The 20,091-nt window shown below is 39.2% G+C and overlaps 1 protein-coding gene across 4 annotated transcripts in view; it reads right to left on the reverse strand.

Annotated features, from left to right (window-relative positions):
- The window catches only part of IL17REL (interleukin 17 receptor E like), a 64,102-nt gene that overhangs the window by 16,109 nt on the left and 27,902 nt on the right, over positions 1–20,091 (reverse strand). For 2 of the 4 annotated variants that reach the window (XM_054021911.1, XM_054021904.1), the window contains exons 3-10: positions 13,948–14,097; positions 12,251–12,360; positions 10,858–10,972; positions 7,785–7,829; positions 4,508–4,647; positions 4,251–4,322; positions 3,267–3,321; positions 1,319–1,482 (exon numbers count right to left, since the gene is read on the reverse strand). In XM_054021911.1, coding sequence (XP_053877886.1) covers positions 1,319–1,482; positions 3,267–3,321; positions 4,251–4,322; positions 4,508–4,647; positions 7,785–7,829; positions 10,858–10,972; positions 12,251–12,360; positions 13,948–14,097 — 851 coding nt within the window. Of the gene's footprint in view, positions 1–1,318; positions 1,483–3,266; positions 3,322–4,250; positions 4,323–4,507; positions 4,648–7,784; positions 7,830–10,857; positions 10,973–12,250; positions 12,361–13,164; positions 13,319–13,947; positions 14,098–20,091 lie in introns of those variants that run through there. The other 2 variants (XM_054021918.1, XM_054021926.1) reach the window with 2 other exon arrangements.

Raw genomic sequence — 20,091 nt, forward strand, 5'->3', positions numbered from 1 at the left:
TGTCATTGGCTGCACTTCTATACTCAGACCATGTCCACAACTCAGCTCAAATCCCTTTATAAAGAAAAGAGAAAGGAAAAAAGGGGGAAAATGAACCCTGCATTTGAACATTAAAATTAGCCCAATAGCAACAATGGGAAAAGAGTTAAGTGAAAATACAAAATTCACAAGGGCATTTTTATTTTAGTATTCATCTTCTGGTGGCAAATCCATTGTCTGTTTGAATGCTGGGTAATTTTACATGACAATTATCAAGAATAGCAAACTTAGGCCTTGATTCTGCAAAGACTTATGCATGTACTTAGTTGTAAGCACACAAGAAGTCCCACTTGGACTACTGACATGTGTGACATTAAGCATGCATGTGTTTGTGGATCAGGGCTTTATTAAAAGCTTGACATCAGGACAATGGTAAAGGCTGAGTAGTCACTAACCACCTGGCCAGGAGTTCAAATCCTTTCAGCCTTCCAGTTTCAGTATTGCCAACTCCAAATATTAAAAAATCATGAATTGGTCCCCAAATAATCATACAATTGGCTTAACAATTAGGAGACTTTTAAAAATTAAGAATTTGCAGTTCTTTTTATTTGCCTTCTGGTGTTACAGTCTTTGGGTGTCACATTTTCAAGCTTTTCTCCACAACCATCAGAGATAGAACCTTACTTTTTAAAAAAAATGAAAGCTGAGATTCTCATCTAACCATATGAATCCAGAATCTGGGGCTTTAGGAAAAGCACTCACGATCACAAGACTCGTGATTAAAGCACAAGAGTTGGCAACACCTGCTATGTTATAAATTATCTCTTAGTTCGGAAAATAACTTTTCAGAAAGGCTGACGCGGCCCACAATTTCAATACCCACAAAAACCAATGAGCCTGATTCTTGTTTACACTAAGGTGCTTTACACCAGTCTGGGAGTGGAACGGGACCTTAAAGTGGGGACAAATGTAATTGCGCTAATGCTAAGGTGCCATGACACTGCCAGTGTGATGTAAAGGGGCTTTACTGTACATGAAAATCAAGCCACAGTTATTTTAGGAAACAAAAAACTTGTTCTTTTAGCAAAAAATTCTAGGTTCACAAGAATTTCTACCATGAACCATTTTATCAACAGCATGTATTCAGTTCTCTGAATAACTCATGCTGTTATTATACAATAACAAGCTGTGTGGTGTATAAGAACCTGTGTAGATAGGATAGACCAAAACCAAGTATTTGCAACTGCCCTTATTCCATATCCTAGCTACTTATGTTACGCATTGGATTTAGGATATTACCCTTAGTCTTACAGTCCTAAAGATACTATATAAAGCTTACTTTCTCTGGAGCTGTAGTTGATGAGTTTTGTAGATCTACACATTGGTCATTCGACTTTGTTAACCTGCACAGGTTAACAGTGACGTGCACAGGACAGGCTGGTTCCCAGGCTAGTGTTTGTGTGGCTGGATTATATACAATGTTATCCCACAGTGCCTTTGTATCTGTGCACAAACAGTAGAAACATTATTTGAGGTTAATGAAATTAATCTAATTGATACTGAAACCAAAGATTCATGCATCAGCACTTAAAATAAAACCTAAGGGCCAGATTCTCTATTCCCCGGCCTCTTGGGTAATCATTTCCATCCATGCAACCTTGGCTCAATCAGAATGGTAGCATTTTTCACTGACTTTGTAACTGTAAGAGACTATGCGAGAGGGCATGGTAGTGGCAAATTAGACTCACTATATAGAGAGAGCAAATAAACTCAAACTAGGAGGTGGAGTTCTAGGGTTCTGAATAATTATTAGAACTAAGTGAATAATTCCCACAAGTAAACCGATCTGCATAATTAGCTTCTTTTTCTCTTCCCCGAACATCACAAGCGGACTGCAATTTCACAGATTTATTCAACTTATTTTTTGGTTTTGAGGTTTGTTTCTGTATTTTATGGTTTGCAAACGGTGTACTGAATACTCACTGTTGAAAACTGGAGCTGTCTTAATTAATTGTGATTGGTTTTGTTCCCTGTTTGGATGAATGTGGAAGAATTTCCAGCATGCAGATTTAAAATTGTAATTCTGCAAATACTCATGCAAGCAATTTGGAAATTCGGATTTGTCTAATACCTAATAATAAAAGGAAATTACTTTTCTGCAAGTAAGGTGCACCAGTAAAACTAAGTCATTTGAATGTTCACAAAAAGGTGAACACAAGTACTACCCAGCATCACTGGAGATGTAGTTTGGTTGAGAAGCCCAGCCTATAGGGGAGAATGGGGGCATGTGGTACCCAAACTACAACTTCCCATGAGGTGCAGCAGTGGCTGAGGTGCACACAGTTTAATGCTGAATTGACTTAGAACAAAACATTTTGATATTTCCTAATCAAAACCTTTCAGAACTATTTGTTCTGCCAAGAGTTTGTGTATTCTGACTTTTTGTCCTGGTTTGAGATAAAAGCATATGTTGAAGTATGAGAATTTTCCTGCAGGACAGAAACCCTTCACCACACAAAACACTGAAAACCTATTTCACTTTCAGTTGTTACCACTCCCCCAAGCCAGATTGTGACTTCAATGGAACTACCTGTGTGAGTAACTGCTCACCCAAGGAAGAGGTTTGTAATCAGGCTCACAGTCTGCAAATAATCTTACATTTATTATCGGCTTCCTATTTATTAATGCACCAGATTCAAGCTCCTTACTCTAACCTTTAAACCTCTACACGCTTTCCTTCATGTCATCTCCTACTCCCACTCAGGTTTCCTCTGATCCTCCCTATTAACCACTCCCACACTCAGTTCTTCCCCTTCCTTTATCCACCCTTTTCCTTTGGCAACAGCCTCCTCCTTCTTGTCTGCCAGACCCCTGCCTTCAAATACTTCCTTAAAGTCTACTTTCTTCATGAACCCTTCCCAAAGCTGAGCTCCAAGCTGTTGTTTCATTCTGGTCTCCTTGTGCTTGAATTAAGAAACAAAAATTATACTAATAGGGCCAATTTCTGCTCCCATTTACACCATTTGATATCAATAGAGTTACCTAGCATTTATATTGGTGTAAACTGAGAGTACAATTTGGCATATTAGAAAAAAATCTGATGAAAAATATACATAGTAATACCTCATTTTAAGAATTATTTTCTGTATTACAAATAAAAACTGTCACTTCTTAAAATGCAGCAATCCAAGCAGTGTCATTTTATATACAAGCACATTTAAGGAGATGGTACATGTCAGGAACTGACTAATAAATACTCAGCCACGCAATAGTTACAATCTACTTGCCATTTTTAAAAGGGCAAAGTTGTGTCCTCCTTGCATCTGGGATCGCCGACCAACCCTGCAACCCAAAGAATTGCCATTAGCTAGTCAATTATATTCTCAAATCTGCTATTTTTGAGGCAGTTCAACCCACATATTCAAAGTCAGAACACATCCAAACAATCCAGCCACAGAGATGTGTCACAACAGCTGTTGGATTATTCTGGTTTTCTTTCAGATTTTCCATAATCGAAAGTTTATGTTTGATTTTCATTTCATTTACTTGACATTCCAATTTAAGTTTTATTAGTGGCAAACTCTTTTAAATTCCTGAAATGACACAATATCATTTCTAATATGTAACACTGTTGATTTATACATTTTGGGCCTCAAACCTACTCAAGTTGAAGTCAACGGGTGTTTGGCCATTGACTTCAATGAGTTTAGGATAGACCCTAGACCTTTTTGCTGGTAACCAATTGAACACTTATATCCTGATCCTGCAAACACATATGCATGTGAGTAGTCCCACTGGCTTCATTATTTAAGCATGTGTGCAAGTTGAAACTATACAATTGCAGACTGGGAATAAGGCACATATTTTTAACATGAGGATAATTAACCACTGGCCAATTTACCAAGAGTAGTGACGGATTCTTCAGCACTTGCAATTAAGATCGGATGTTTCTTCTAAAATATCTGCTATAGGAGTTATTTGGGGAAAGTTTTCTGGCCTGTGTTATACAGGAGGTCAGATGAGATGATCTCAGTAGTCCTTTCTGGCCTTGGAATCTATGAATATAAGTGTCTGCAGGCTCAGAGACATAGACTCCAATAGCCACAGTTGCTAAGCACCCACAACTCTCATTGATTTGCTTATCATGGCTCAGAATCTGGCCATTCATACTACAGAATTTGCTGTAAAGAGATTGGCAGGAATGATGCACTTTTAGTGATCTCCTTTATTTAAGGCTGGGATAGATGCTGAAGGTTATCAAAATATTTTACCTCAATGCAGAGACAAGGCAGTAACTGGGAATATTGCAAGGAAGTTGACTTCAAAGACTCCTTCCCTTTTATCTGAAATTAAATAGAAAATGGTGAGTCCAGTAATTCTATCCAGTAGCTGGCTTTCAATGAAACTACATATAAAAATATTAGGCCAGATCGTACAAATACATACATATGAGCAACATTACTCATGTGAGTAGTCCCACTAAATTCAAGAAGAAAATAGCCCCAGCCTGTAATAAATTCTTACTCACCAAAGCAAATGACCCCACGTCTTCACAGGTAAACCATTTGTGACATAAACGAACATAATAGTCTTGGTCTTGAAGAAAGTCTGATACATTCACAGATATGGTTTTCCTCGCCCTGTCCACATTATAATCCAACTTCCCAGCTGAGATAAGAAAAAATAAACACATTAAGTTATTATACATCAGTTCCTAGTTACGTTGTCAATCAACACTGATTTTTTGTATGAGTATTCCCCCTCATATTGATACATATTCATTCAATATATATTTAGGTCCACATAAATATCCTCTTCTTTTATGCTACTTAATGATTTTCATGAGATTGAAGTTCAGAGCCATCCAGTTTAATTTTTTTAACTGACATTAACAGTTATCAGGCCAAGATAGCAGTTAACTGTACCTTAACAGCATTTCCATCTGTAAATTCTAGAACTTGAAGAATCTAGTCATGTGTTGTTCCCCCTGCCTATCTCTCCTGAAACTGATTATGTGGCTAGAAAATATTAATTTTAAAAAAGACGTGCAGCTTTCTCTTAGGCCAAAAACATGTTTGACTCTCGGAACAAAATCTTTTATTGCCAAACCTCCACAGGACAGGAGAGCTGGCTGTTGGGAAGATTAATTTCAGTCTAGCTGTGTGGTCTTCTATGGTGGTCTAACTAGAAATCTTCCCTGCCCTTGCAACTATGGTCCAAGAGGCACAGAAGTCTGTTTTTTAATGTATATTTGCGAATATTAGCATATGAGTGGGAGCATAGTGAGCAGAGTGGCGGCACAATGAACTTTTTCCGGATACTCAGTCTAAAATTTTCTTTGACTAACTCCTAAGTATACCCCTTGTGGTCTTTGTCAAAGCTGCACATTCCATTGAGAAGAGAAATATTTGTTGTAGCAGCATCAGTCTGCTACATGGCTTGTGGGATGATGATTTTGCACAATGGCTCAGTTCTGGCACTAGAATGTGTTACAGACTGTACTATCATCTAAGGAACCAAACAATCAACTGAAATAGGGCTTAGATTCCTCTGTAGAACCTTTGCAGCCTGTAGTTGGCACTAGAGCAGGTTGGGAATTTTCCATTAGAAAAATTAGGTAACAGAAAAATGCAGTTTTCACAAAATCCAAATTTTCCCATGAGAAAATTTTAATTAAAAAAAATTGTCAGGAAAATATAAATGAAATATTTTTATTTGGGTCAGTTTGACCCAAATCAGAATATTTTGTTTTGTTGAACTGATCTGAAACATTTAGTTTCAAATCAGTTCAACAAAACATTGAACTACATTTCCCTATCAGCACACTGCCTTATGAGAGTTATATTTCTGATCGCTATCTCTCTGATGGGCTGGGCTCCCCAGAGGATTTCATCTCCCATAATGCAATGCAGATTTCCCTCTGACTGAGCTGCCTGGTACATCAGAGGAGTCACATGACTCTAGGTGATCATGGGAGGGATGGCCAGGGAACCTAGCCTATAGGAAAGAATGGGGCACCAGGCTCCCAAACAACAACTGCCATAAGGCAATGCGCCACTATGTGCTTCTTCAGTTCAATAAACTAAAACAAAACATTTCAATTTGGGGAATGTCAAAAATGTTTTCTTTTGATCAAAAATGTTAGAATGAAACAGTTTTGATACTTTCACAATTTGATACAGATCACAATTTTTCAGAATTTCTGTTCTGCAAAAAATTTCAAAATTTCTACTTTTTGTCACAAGGACAAAACCAAATGTTGACTTTTGGCTTTCTGGATGGACAGACATTCCAAATTTCGCTTAGCTATAGTCGGGGCATAGGGACTTTGCTGTTGCATCAGGAACCAGTTATATTGGAATTTAACAAGGACATCCTGCCTGCTGCTTTTCATTATTCATTGTGTTACATTGTTCAGCCTAAAGTTGTAGCTTTGGTCTTCCAATCATTTGTGTCCATTCATTCATTTGAGGAATGGCATTGATAAACTCCACACTATCCACCACATATTCTACAAGACGCTGACCACCTATTGAAAATAGTGAGAAGGAAGGACATGCAGTTTTTGGTGGTGGTGGGTGGTGGAGGGCTACGGAGGTGGAAATGAATAGACACACTTCAAAGGATAAAAATTTAAAAGCAGGTCTACCCTCAGTAGGGTGTTTTTTAAGCCTATCAGCCTTGACACTGCCCCTTTAAGCTCTCTCTCTATAAAGTTACACTTTGAAGCAAATGGGCATTGTTGGCACATGTGGTTTTCATTCAACTTTATTCACTGTGCACATATGACTAACTTTCCATTGCCCTTTAAGGAGCAAGCATATGCTAAACTCTTGCCGCCCTTTTCGTTGGTAATGGCATTATATGGTAAGTTCTTTGTTTACATGATCATATAGCACTTGACACAGGGTTATGCCATGGGGGAAATAATTATTTTATAAACATGCATTAACCACACTGAAAGTATAGAACAATTTAATATACTAACTGTGGTAGATAAACATGCAAGAGATCCCTTGCCATGTGGATCTACCATAAGACTTTACAGGGAGTTGCGGGTGCTCATTTTAAAAATGTCTTTCTTTCCCCTCTTGCTGTGTGAAAGATCCACCCCAATAACAGGAGAAATTGACTAATTGACAATATAGAGGAAATTGTGAACCTAGCTGTATACAAAGTTCTGTCAAATGTTCAAACTGAAAAATCACAGAAAATGCTGGGTTTTTCCCTAATCTCTTCCAGTTATAACCATCCTAAGTGTTACTTGTAACAATAACAGGTAGAAAAATATTCAGCATGTTTTTTTTTAAATTGGCTATATCCCTTTAAGTAGAAAGGGACCTTTCCTGTAGTCCGTACACATGTGCGTACTCCAGCAATAGTCACTATAAATGTAACTGATGTCAGTAGGAATACTCCCATGCTGGTTAAAGGCTGCAGCAGAGGTCTCTGAGTGTATACCTGGAGGCCAAACCTGTGTGTGTGAGAATGACAGAGTGTGTAAGATTTAATATTAAACCAAGTGTTAACCCCACTTTTTTATCTATCTACGGTTTCCAAATCAATATTCCCAAAACCTTACATTTGGCAGAATACCCCATGCTCTACCAGTTCTATAACTTTTGTTGATAGCAGTTGGAAATGCAGAAGATATTATAGATATACAAGTATAGAAATATAACAGGGAATGGTCCATTGGAATACTTGGCAGCAGTAAAATATTTATCCATCTTGCATTGCTTGACTGTATGCAACTGTACAAGCACAATGACAATATGATGCATGTCCAATGATGCTCAGCTCACCAAAACAGACTGGAATATGTTTTCCCACATCATTGTTCCTGCAATCTGCAAAATATAGAACAAGAGTTTTCAGCAGTGCTGAGATAACTATACATCTACAAGAAGCCTCTCTATCTGGGTAATTTATGTCTTTCATCACCATAGTTCTGCGCACCTCCTAAAAGGAAATTGCTCTAATGCACTTGAGGCTCATCTCCTTGTTCTGTTTGTTGGTTTGTTTGTTTTTGAAGGAAGAACGTGTATGTCCAGTACAAAGTCATAAAAGATAATGGCACACAAAATGCTTCCTTCCTTCTCACCCACTGATCACTTCACACTAGTATTAAGGAAGTTATCTTGCCAGTTTTGACCTTTTCTCACTACAAATGTTCATGAGAACCTTAAACAAATTTGCAGTCTGGGCTATTACACCACATTTTTTTATCCATTGTTACCTGCAATTAATGTAAGTCATTCCTCCCTTGAAAAAAACACCAATAGTTTCCCAACATAATTTGTCTAATGTAAATATTTGTGAACATTTTTCATGCTGATTTCCTCTTAGGCTTATTGTTATAAGAAATACATTATTTATTTCCTAGGTAGTTTGCCCGACATAAAGGTCAGTTTAGACCCTGGCAGATAATATGCGGTCAGAAATTAGAGTCTTAAGGATTGATTTAAACATGCACTTAGCTAGCTTTATACATCTCCAAGGTTGCTTCCTAGACTTAGCTTTTTTGGCTAAATCAAAACTGGAGAAGTCTTTTGCTGTCTTTTTCTCATACAATGCCAGGAGCAATTTTCCAGTGTATATCTTTGTTCCTTCTTCCATGTAATGTGGTATCAAATAGGGCTATCTAATAACTGTTTTTCATTTATGTTCACACACTATATTTCTCATGCAATAAAAAGTGAGGTAATGTAACATGAAATTGAAATGTTTGCTAAACATCCCAAGGTTTTATATATATGGTAGAGCTGTCAAGCGATTAAAAAAATTAATTGTGATTAATAGCACGATTAATCGCACTGATAAACCATAATAGAATACCATTTATTTCAATATTTTTGGATGTTTTCTACATTTTCAAATATATTGATTTCAATTACAACACAGAATACAAAAGAGGGTCCTGTGGCACCTTTGAGACTAACAGAAGTACTGGGAGCATAAGCTTTCGTGGGTAAGAACCTCACCTGAAGAAGTGAGGTTCTTACCCGGGAAAGCTTATGCTCCCAGTACTTCTGTTAGTCTCAAAGGTGCCACAGGACCCTCTGTTGCTTTTTACAGATTCAGACTAACACGGCTACCGCTCTGATACAGATTACAAAGTGTACAATGCTCACTTTATATTTATTTTTATTACAAATATTTGTGTTGTAAAAAACAAAAGAAATAGTATTTTTCAATTCACCTCATGCAAGTACTGTAGCTATCTTTAGAAATCTCACATTGGTGCCTTCTTTGCATTTTGTCAAATCTGCAGTGAAAGTGTTCTTAAAACGAACAACATGTGCTGGGTCATCATCCGAGACTACTCTAATATAAAATACATGGCAGAATGCTGGTAAAACACAGAGCAGGAGACATACTATTCTCCCCCAAGGTGTTCAGTCAACATTTAATTAACGCATTGTTTTTTTAACACGTGTCATCAGCATAGAAGCATATCCTCTGGAATGGTAGCTGAAGGCATGAAGGGGCATACAAATGTGTAGCATATCTGGCACATAAATTCCTTGCAATGCTGGATACAAAAGTGCCATGTGAACACCTGTTCTCACTTTCAGGTGATATTGTAAGTAAGACACCGCAGCATTATCTCCCGTAAATGTAAACTAACTTGTTTGTCTTAGCGATTGCCTGAATAAGAAGTAGGACTGAGTGGACCTGTAGGCTCTAAAGTTTAACATTGTTTTGTTTTTGAGTGCAGTTATGTAACAAAAAAAATCTAGATTTGTAAATTGCATGTTCAGATAAAGAGATTGCATTATGGTACTTGTATGAGGTACTTCTACTTGAATTGAAAAATACTATTTTTTTATCATTTTTACAGTGCAAATATTTGTAATAAAAATAATATAAAGTGAGCAGTGTACATTTTGTATTCTGTGTTGTAATTTAAATCCATATATTTGAAAATGTAGAAAAACATCCAAAATAGTTAATAAATTTCAATTGGTATTCTTTTGTTTAAGAGTGCGATTAAAACTGCGATTAATTGTGATTAGTATTTTTAATAGCGATTAATTTTTTTGAGTTAATCGCATGAGTTAACTGCGATTAATTGACAGACCTAATTTATGGCAACACATAACAGGATATAATAAAATCTGTGAAATGTCATCTATCAGTTTTATAGACAAGTAGCATGCACTGTGCTTTAAATAGTTTGGAACTATTACTATCATACCTGTATATACAGAAACAAGTAGTAGATCAGAACATTAATTGAAAACAAAAAGCTTCCCTAGAAAGCCCTGTGCATTTCTTCTGAATTTCTACGTACAATCTCCCAAAAGGGCTTATTCTAATCTTTGAATATATTTTTTAATAAACTGTTTACATCTAATGTTAAAAATTACTCTTTGAGCCAAACTTTCAAAAGGTACTAGAGCCCCAGGTCAAGGGGCAGAGCAGTTGTGTAACAGCGCCCTCAGGACTGAACATGAAATAGGGTAACTGCACATTCAGTAGGGTGACCAGACAGCAAGTGTGAAAAATCGGGACTGGGGGTAAGAGGAACCTATATAAGAAAAAGCTCCAAAAATCAGGACTGTCCCTATAAAATCAGGACATCTGGTCACCCTAACATTCAAAGACAATTTAACTAGCACAACTGCAGTTCTTGCAGATACTTTTGTGATTGCAGTTTTGCAAACACACTTTTGTGTGTGAACTTTGAGACTCCATTTTGTGTACACCTAACAAAATCATTAAAATATAGGGCTGAATGGATGCTCAGCTGGTGTAAATCATCCCAGGCACACTGACTCAGATGGGACTAGGCAGATTTATACCAGCAGAAGATCTGGTATAAGTTATATAAGTGTTATTTTCTGAAACGTCACTTTAAAGATCATTTCCTACCTTCAACATAGTACTCCTGACTCAACTTGACTTCACAGTAATTTGGTATTGTTTTCATGGTCACATAGATGTGTTGTGCTACATTGACTTCAAAGCAATTAAACTGCACATGCACCTGTTTAAAACATGCATTTAAAATCAAGTTTTTCCATAACTTCCAGAACATATAAGATACACGATATCACAGGTCTAAGCAATGGGTCACTTTTGTTCAAACTGGCTTCTGTTTACAACAACACTATACATTCTTAGAGATCATATGATTGAGAATAATGTAAAAAAAAAACCCCAGACATTATTTTCAGAAGAGATTTCCAAGAGTGTCATAATTTCTGATCCAAACTGAGCTAGATTTTGATATTGGATATATACATCTGGTTAAGTCATTGCTGGCAGAACAAATTGTAGTGTGAAATCTGACCTTTCCTTCAGAGGCCTCTAAAAGGTCATTAGTTGTTTCTCAGATTTCAGACTCTCTTACACATGTATTAGAGGTAAAAAATTACAATAATTACATTAATTTCATCCAGGAGTTATTCATTTTCAGTCTGTGGCATGGAATTGAGGGAAGTAAGGATCAATTGAGGTCTCCAGTTCTATTTACTGGATGTAAGCCAAGAAAAGCTGTTGGGAAGTGACAGAAAATTTACCTCAATTTCAATGTTATAGGCAGTTCCTGGCCAACTGAATGCTGCACTTAGGCGTGTTTGATCAGTGGATAATATTACAGTGAGAGGAGCGAAACACTATTTTGATGAAAGAGACCTCATTTCACTTATCATGAGGCAATATGGTCCTTTCACAGCATATACACATGCACAAGAAAGAACATGTTTGTGATATTAATAAAAAGCTATAAGCTACCAGTCATTAAAATAAAAAAATCATCTTGTTTTCCACATAGTAGGTCAGATTTTTCAAAGATACTACTTCTGGATTCAGTCTGGCCCTGCAATTTATTTTGCAGTTGAAATTGATACCACCTGACCATTTTAAGGTAAATAACTAATACACACATACTTAGATGTCTAAGTGACGTGTTCCATAAGCAATTGCAGGTTCAAAATGGCACGCACTGGCACAAAATGAAAGCTCATGTTTTCAAACCAGCCTCTGTAAAGCGCACTACCTCTTGCAAAATGATAAATGAAGCAATTATTAAAGGTGGTAAAGAAGGGAGTCTATATGTTATAAAAAGTGTTGCAATTTGAGTCATACTCTCCAGTCAGTAGTTTTTAAGGTAACATCATAGAAGTATAATCATCATGTACACAGTTTGGCAAAGTCAATTGTGGGATGAAGAAAAGAGAGGCATTGAATGTATTCTTGTTTTTTTTTCCTCCAAAGGCTCACAATATTTTTATGCTAAGCAAATCAAAAAGAGGGAGCCTACCTTCCTTCCAAGAAGCTTGTTGCTTGTTTTTCTAGAAAATCTCACATTCACACACTGAGAGTGCTGCATCTCCACTGAGAGAGAACAGATTTCCAGACCACGAATATTTTCTGAAATTAATTTTTAAATATGTTTTAAAAGGCTGATGCTTCAACATCTTACCAAAACAAAAACTAAACTACAAAACTTGCAGTGCATTCATAGGGTTTCCTTCCATTTGCAAGATACAGAGCTTTATCTGAATGTCAAAATAAGGTCATACATATATATGTCCTTATTTTCATAGGGGGTAACAATTGCTAGGAATTAAAGCACTGATCCTGCAAACCTTTATGCACATGCTTAACCTTAAGCACATGAGTAGTCCCATTAACTTTAAGTTAATCACAAGATTTTTCAGGAGTCATACCTAAATAAATGCATTAATAAAAGAGGAGGGGAATTAGATTAATGATACCTCAAAATAGCTATGATACTGAATTCCTTTTTTATACCTGCTTCACTAAGAAAAATAAAGAAAAGACATCTCAGCAACTATGAACTGAGGAAAAACTTATCAGAATAGCTAGTGATAAAGAATAGGTTAGGGAATACTAAAAAAAATAACATATATGAATCTGCCAGACTTGACAATATACAGCCTGGAATATTAAGAGAATTAGCAAATTAATACATCATTGACAATTATTTTAATAGTCATAAAAATAGGGCAGTATTGTCTTGGAGGACTGGAGAAAGTAAATTTACTTCAAAAAAGTAAAGAAGAGTGATCCTGGCAATTACTATCCCATAAGTTTAACTCCCATCCCTAGCACAAAAAGGCCTGGGCCACAGAATTCAAATCCAAGGTCTTGACTCTGGAAAGTTACAGAGGTGCTTAAATTTACACACTTGACTTTAATCAGGCGACTCACAGTTTGCAAAGTTAAGCATGTGAATAAGTCTTTGTCAGGTCAGGGTCCATATCTGGATCTGAATGCACACCACTCCAAAGCTCAGAGGGCTTGGACCAATGTTCTGGTTGGAATGCATCCTTAACCATGGGGAAATAAAGGAGCAAGTCATGAGAGAAAAAAATCATGAAACATCTAGAAGGTCAGAGAATTGTCCACATGAACAGCAAGGGCTTACAAAGAATAGCTCATGCCAAAAAGCTTGATTACTCTTACTTTATTTTTAGACAGAATTACAACTTTAGGCCCTAATATTATAGCTGCAGGCCAATGGGGGCTGCGGGAAGCGGCGTGGGCCGAGGGATGTGCTGGCCACCGCTTCCCACAGCCCCCATTGGCCTGGAACGGCAAACCACAGCCAGTGGCACCTGCGATCAGCCGAACCTGCGGATGCTGCAGGTAAACAAACCATCCCGGCCCGCCAGCAGATTTCCCTGATGGGGAGGTTGCCAATCCCTGCTTTAGTGGAAGAAGGGAAAGCATTAATTGTAATATACTTGGGGTGCAATCCTTGTTCCAATGAAGTCAATGGCAAAATTACCATTGACTTCCATAGGGCCAAGATTTCACTTTTGGATTTTAGTAAAGCAGTAAATACGCTGTTTCATAAAATCTTACTGATATAGTTAATTCAACTCAGCTTGGATATGAACACTGCAATATGGAACAAAATCTGGCTGAAGGACCATAAACAAACAGCAAAACAAACCCAAAAATGGTTTAGTAACAAATCTGCAGGCCTACCATCAAGATTCAGGGTCGCTTTAATGCTTAAGTGAAGAGAGCATTGGCTTCCCTGTACACACTTCATCGCTGTTGAGAGTTTCATGCTTTTCAATACGGTAGAAGATAAAGAGGCAGGAGCATCACGGCAGAAACTGTTAAAAATACCAGCTGTGAATGTTAAAAATACATATATATATAAATCCGACTGGCCATGTGGCATTTTAAAGAAGATCACAAACATGGCCAAAAAAATCCAAAGGTGAAATCCTGGGCCTACTGAAGTCAATGGAAAATTTTGTGGAGACTTCAATGGAGCCTGGATTTCACCCCAATGTTTCTATAAGAAGAATCATGAGTGAGACAGAAGATCAAAGGCCTGAATAGCAAAACATTTTAATTGGTTGTACATTTGAGTGGTGTCGCAGCTTCGGAAGGAAATATCCACCAGTCACAGTTCAGTGACAAATTGCCCAACTCAGGAGAGGAAAAGGAGTTCCTAGCCACAGTTGTAGTCACCAATCATGACTGCACTGTCAGTGCTTTTAGGCTTTCTCACAACCATTAAGTGTATTATTTTGTGATTAGAGGCACTCTTGGGTTTAGTATTTAATTCCATGGGGGCTGGTGGACTGTCTGGGCGGCTGCTAAATGTCATTTTTACACAAGGGGGCACCATTGCTTTCCTATTCATGGGCAAACATTTCATACCTATAGGATTTTCTCTGCCCTTCGGACCACGAAGCTCACAATCAGTGATAAGTGTGGGGCATATTTATCATGGCTGAGGTTTTGTTCATGATGTAGATAGTGGTACATTTCTACATCCAAGACATATTGACTATTTCTTCCTTTATTTTCCTTCTCAGAGTTGTGCATCTCCTACACATCACTGCTTGGGTCTCCTGACAATCCTATGTGAGACTATCATGGAAAGCCAAGAGGGGTTGAGTGGTGGTCGTGTGGCCCCAAAATCCCATGCAACTTGCTGGGCTTCAGCAGCTCTTTCCCACCTCTCCAGCCCCCCTAGCCTCCACCACATAGAGCATGATTAGTCAGGATTTCTGCAGGCGGAGTTGATTTCACCCCTCATGTATTTGTTATGCTTTTCTGTCTAAAGGATGTTGTCTTGCAATCATGGGTGAAGAATATCTGATTAATCAGGCTTTGATATAGATCTGCAATTACGTGAGTAGTGTTCTGAAGTGAGGAATTTTAACACATACCCGCCTAGAGGTTGTTTGAATGAGTTGCTGGGCTGTATTTGCTGAAATCTCCATTGCAATACATTGGCTTTGCCAAATATGCTGCAGCACCACTTCATTTTAGCTGTGTTAGTACATAACAATGCAATGATTAGTAATATTAATCATTTCTGCAGAACTATAGGAGTGCATGGCACCGGCCATACAAATAAAAGACAAGGTGCCTTCCCCAAAAAGTTTACAATCTAAGGGCTAAAATTTGCCCTTTGGGTATGTGGCCAAGAATAGCTTCCACACATGGATGTTTATTTGCTCACATGGAAGGTGAATGAACCATGTCCATAACACTGACCCTACAGAGGGAGGTGAGGGGTGGAGGGAAAAAGACATGGGCACGTCATCTTCCCACCAATGACGCAGAGAATCACTGATCTATTAATACTCAGAGGCATTATTATCTCCTGAGCACAGTCCCCACTAATCTGTGGGGTTCTCCCTTTAAGCGGGAGTTTCAGCAGCTGCTGTTGGCAGGGGGAAGCCCATCATCATGGATCTACAAGACACGTGATGCAAATGTGTGCATCTCTGTTGATTTCAGTGGAGTCGTACCCATTTACATTGGGTCTGAATTTGACCCCAAATAGAAGAGGAGTATATATCAAATGTAACCACAATACATAACACTATGGCCCTGATTCTCCACTCCTTTACTCTGATTTTATGCACTTGGAACTCCACTGAACTCAATGGAGATACACTAATGTAAAACCAGTGGAAAATCAGGCCCTTTTACCCTAGTTCACATAATTTCAGAGCTACCTAATATTTAACTATATGAATCCTAGATGGCATTCAGCTTTAGTTGCCAGCTCTTCAATTAGAAAAATTTGCTGCAAAATCCAGAGATCTTTTCTTGGACAGCATCATCTGACATGTGATTGTTCATAATCTGTCATGCCAGCACAGAGTAACCAGGCTGCACTCTTTTCATATGAGCAAATTATTAAACAATGACTCAAATAATTAATTTGTAGGTTCCTGGAGGGTTATAAGTAAGGCTACAGTGTTATCACAGAGGTTGTGGAAGTCACGTGACTTCAGCCCTGGCGACTGGGAGCTACAGGGTCCCTCCGCCTCCTGCAGTGACAGGGAGCTGTGCGGTACCCTCGCCGCCTAATGCAGCAGGCCCCCAAGCTCTCGGATGCCATGGGCAGTGGGGGTACCTGCAGCTCCCAGCTGCTGCAGGCAGGGGGGGAACCCCACAGCTCCTAGCCACTGCCAGGGAAAAGGGGATCCCACAGGTCCCCACCAGTAGAGGTGGCAGAGGGACCCCCGCAGCTTCCCGGCCACAGCTGCGGGGCAGGAGGACACTGGCAGCTCCCAGCCACTGCCACGGGATAGGGGGACCCGGACAGCTCCCCACCACCACCGCAGGGCAGGGGGCCCCTGCCACTCCCTGCAGCACCCCACTGCTGTGGTGGGGCAGGAGGATCCCCGCAGCATCCCAGATGATGATGCAGGGCAGGGGGACCCTGACAAGTCCCCGCCACTGTGACAGGGCAGGGTGACCTCCACAGCTCCCCACTGCCACGGCGGAGCTGAGGGACCCCCGCAGCTCCCCACCATGGTGGCAGCAGGGGGACACTGGCAGCTCCCCTCTGCTGCCTTGGGGTAGGGGGACCCCCACAGATCCCTGCGGCTGCAGCAGGGCAGGGGGAGTCCCGTAGCGCCTCGCTGTCGCAGGGGGTCAGGGGGAAATCTGCAGCTCCCTGCTGCCATGGCAGGGCATGGGGACCGCCCCCCATGACCTGTCTGTGATTTTTACTAAAAATATCCATGACAAAATCTTAGCCTTAGTTATAAGGAATATCACCATGGATTTGTCAAGAACAAATCATGCCAAACCAACTTCATTTCCTTCTTTGATAGGATTACTGCCCTAGTGTATAGGGGGAAAGCAGTAGGATGTGATATAACTTGATTTTTGTAAGGCTTTTGACATGGCTCCACAAGACATCCTCCTAAGCAAACTAGGGAAATGTGGTCTAGATTAATTTATTATAAGGTAGATGCACAACTGATTGAAAGACCATACTCATAGAGTAGTTTTCAATGGTTTGCTCTCAAATTGGGAGGGCATATCTAGTGGGGTTCCTGATTGGGAGTCAGTCCTAAGACCAGTACTAGTCAATATTTTCATTAATGCATAATGGAGTAGAGTGTTTGCTTATAAAATCTGAAGATGATACCAAGCTGGGAGGGCTTGCAAGCATTCAAAATGATCTTGACAAATTGGAGAATTCATCTGAATTCAACAAGAAGAAATCCAATAAAGACAAGTGCAAATTACGTCACTGAGGAAGGAAAAATCAAATGCACAACAACAAAATGGGGAATAACTGTCTAGGTGGTAGTACTGCTGAAAAGGATTTGGGGGTTATAGTGAACCACAAACAATATGAGTCCTCAATGTGATGCAGCTGCAAAAAAGGCTAATATGACTCCGGGGTATATTAACAGGAGTGTTATATGTAAGACACAGAAGATAATTGTCCTGCTTTATGTGGCACTGGTGAGGCCCCTGCTGGAGTATTGTGTCCAGTTCTGGGCACCACAATTTAGGAAAGATGTGGCCAAATTGGAAAGAGCCCAGAGGAGAGCAACAAAAATTATAAAAGGTTTAGAAAACCTCAGCTATGAGGAAATGTTGAAAAAAACTGGACATATTTAGTCTTGAGAAAAGAAGATTGAGGGGCAACCTGATAATAGTCTCCCAATATGTTCAGGGCTGTTATAAAGAGGACGGTGATCAATTGTTCTCCATGTCCACTGAAGGTAGAACAAGAAGTAAAGGGAGATTTAGATTAGATGTTAGGAAAAACTTTCTAACTATAAGGGTAGTTAAACTCTGGAATAGGCTTCCAAGGGAGGTCGTGGAGTCCCCGTCTTTGAAGGTTTTAAAAACAAGTTGGACAAACACCTATCAAGGATAGACTAGGTTTACTTGGTCCTGCCGGAGAGCCAGGGACTGAACTTGATGACATCTCAAAGACCCTTCCAGCCCTACATTTCTATGATTCTATGATTCTATGAATATAAATGGCAACCAGAAGCAATAACATCTGCTTTAAGTCTCCAGGAAATGCTACATGCTTGCTGTCCCATGTACAATATTGCTTTTTCTCATATTTTATTATAGTTAATTTTAGGGAATATCTATGCATAGTATATTAAATGAAACAAACTCAGAAGAATCTTTATCTTGAAAATTCATATGTCTTACAAATATTCCCTTTGGGTGGATTCAACAATATCTCCTTCTGAGTTTAATTTAATTTGGCCTTTTGCTATACCATCTTGAGGTTTGATATTATTAGACCCCAGAATTTAAATCCCAGGGTTAAAGGCCTATTCCACAGATGAATGGGAGAATTTCAAGCAATGCATAGCTGATATGCATTCTTCTCTTTGGCTCAGCATTTGACAATTGCCCAAGAGTGGTTTTAGGGATCAATATTGCTGAAGATGTTCCTTCAGATCAGACCTAAAACTAAGATCTTGACCATTAATAGTAATTAAAGAGTCATATTTTATGGCTGTAAGGGAGATAACTGTAGTGTAGAGGCCAAAATCCAACTTTATTTTACAGTAAATTACCCCCACGATTACTCTCAGATCCCACTCCATTACAGCTGTCCCTAATAATGGCTATTACATTTATCCCAAGAAGTGGTAGGAAAAGCAAAATGCTGTGTAAAGAGAAGTGATCCCTTCACGTTAGTTTTTTTCAGTTCTTTAAGGCATTTTGAGGATATCATAAAACTGTTTGTAAACAAATAAATAATAATTTTAAATACTTCATAGCATGGATTTTGCATGACTACATATATTTTGTTTCAGAATAAATGGTCAGTAGAGGGAAGAAATGACAGAAGAAAAGTCGAATTCCCTCCCTGTAAATGTTCTCAGACACTCCTGATATCAAAACTATGAGACTGCAAGTATCTGCCCTATTTATTTCTGACTAATTCTTCAACATCATAAGCGCTATCTTTATAATCTCTGTTATTTTCCCCTCATTAGACCAGGGTTTCTCAAACAGGGGTCGCCACTTGTGTAGGGAAAGCCCATGGTGGGCCAGGCCGGTTTGTTTATCTGCCCTGTCCGCAGGTCCGGCCGATCGCGGCTCCCACTGGCCGCGGTTTGCTGCTCCGGGCCAATGGGAGCTGCTGGAAGTGGCGCGGCCTGAGGGACTTACTGGCCGCTGCTTCCAGCAGCTCCCATTTACCCGGAGCAGCGAACCGCGGCCAGTGGGAGCCGCGATCGGCCGGACCTGCGGACGGGGCAGGTAAACAAACCGGCCCGGCCCACCAGGGGCTTTCCCTACACAAGCGGCGACCCCTGTTTGAGAAACCCTGCATTAGACAGTTACCATTAGGGAGTACACACACTTCTTTACATTCCTAATTAGTAATTTGACCTACACTACAGGACAGCTGTCAGATATACTTTTCTCCACAGTGCAGGTGCGACCTACATTTGGGCTGAATATGAAATATAACTATAATTATGGTTATAAACCCTCTATCCTAGTGTTTTGTTAATAGAAATATTGCTAATTATGGACACTGGTAATTTGGTGGTCTGTCAAACATCTGCAAGGGCTTGCTTTTCAGCATGAACATAATTTCCATGTGGTTTTGCCACCAGCCCAGCCACAGCTGATTCTTTGTTATATGATGATGGAGCAAGCAAACAAGAAATGTCTGATATCTGGCAGCTTGGAACAACTCAACCCTTTGTAAACTTGGAATGAAGAAACTATGGTTGTGAGGTGAATAAGGAATGGACATATTATTTCAATCATTTAAAGCCTGGGGCAAGAAGCTCAAATTAGACAATAACCTTAATCAGAGGACATACAAGGTAAATGAATCACAGATACAATCTGACATCCTAG

The sequence above is a fragment of the Malaclemys terrapin genome, chromosome 1 (genome assembly GCF_027887155.1).
Source record: "Malaclemys terrapin pileata isolate rMalTer1 chromosome 1, rMalTer1.hap1, whole genome shotgun sequence".
Taxonomy (NCBI): Eukaryota; Metazoa; Chordata; order Testudines; family Emydidae; genus Malaclemys; species Malaclemys terrapin.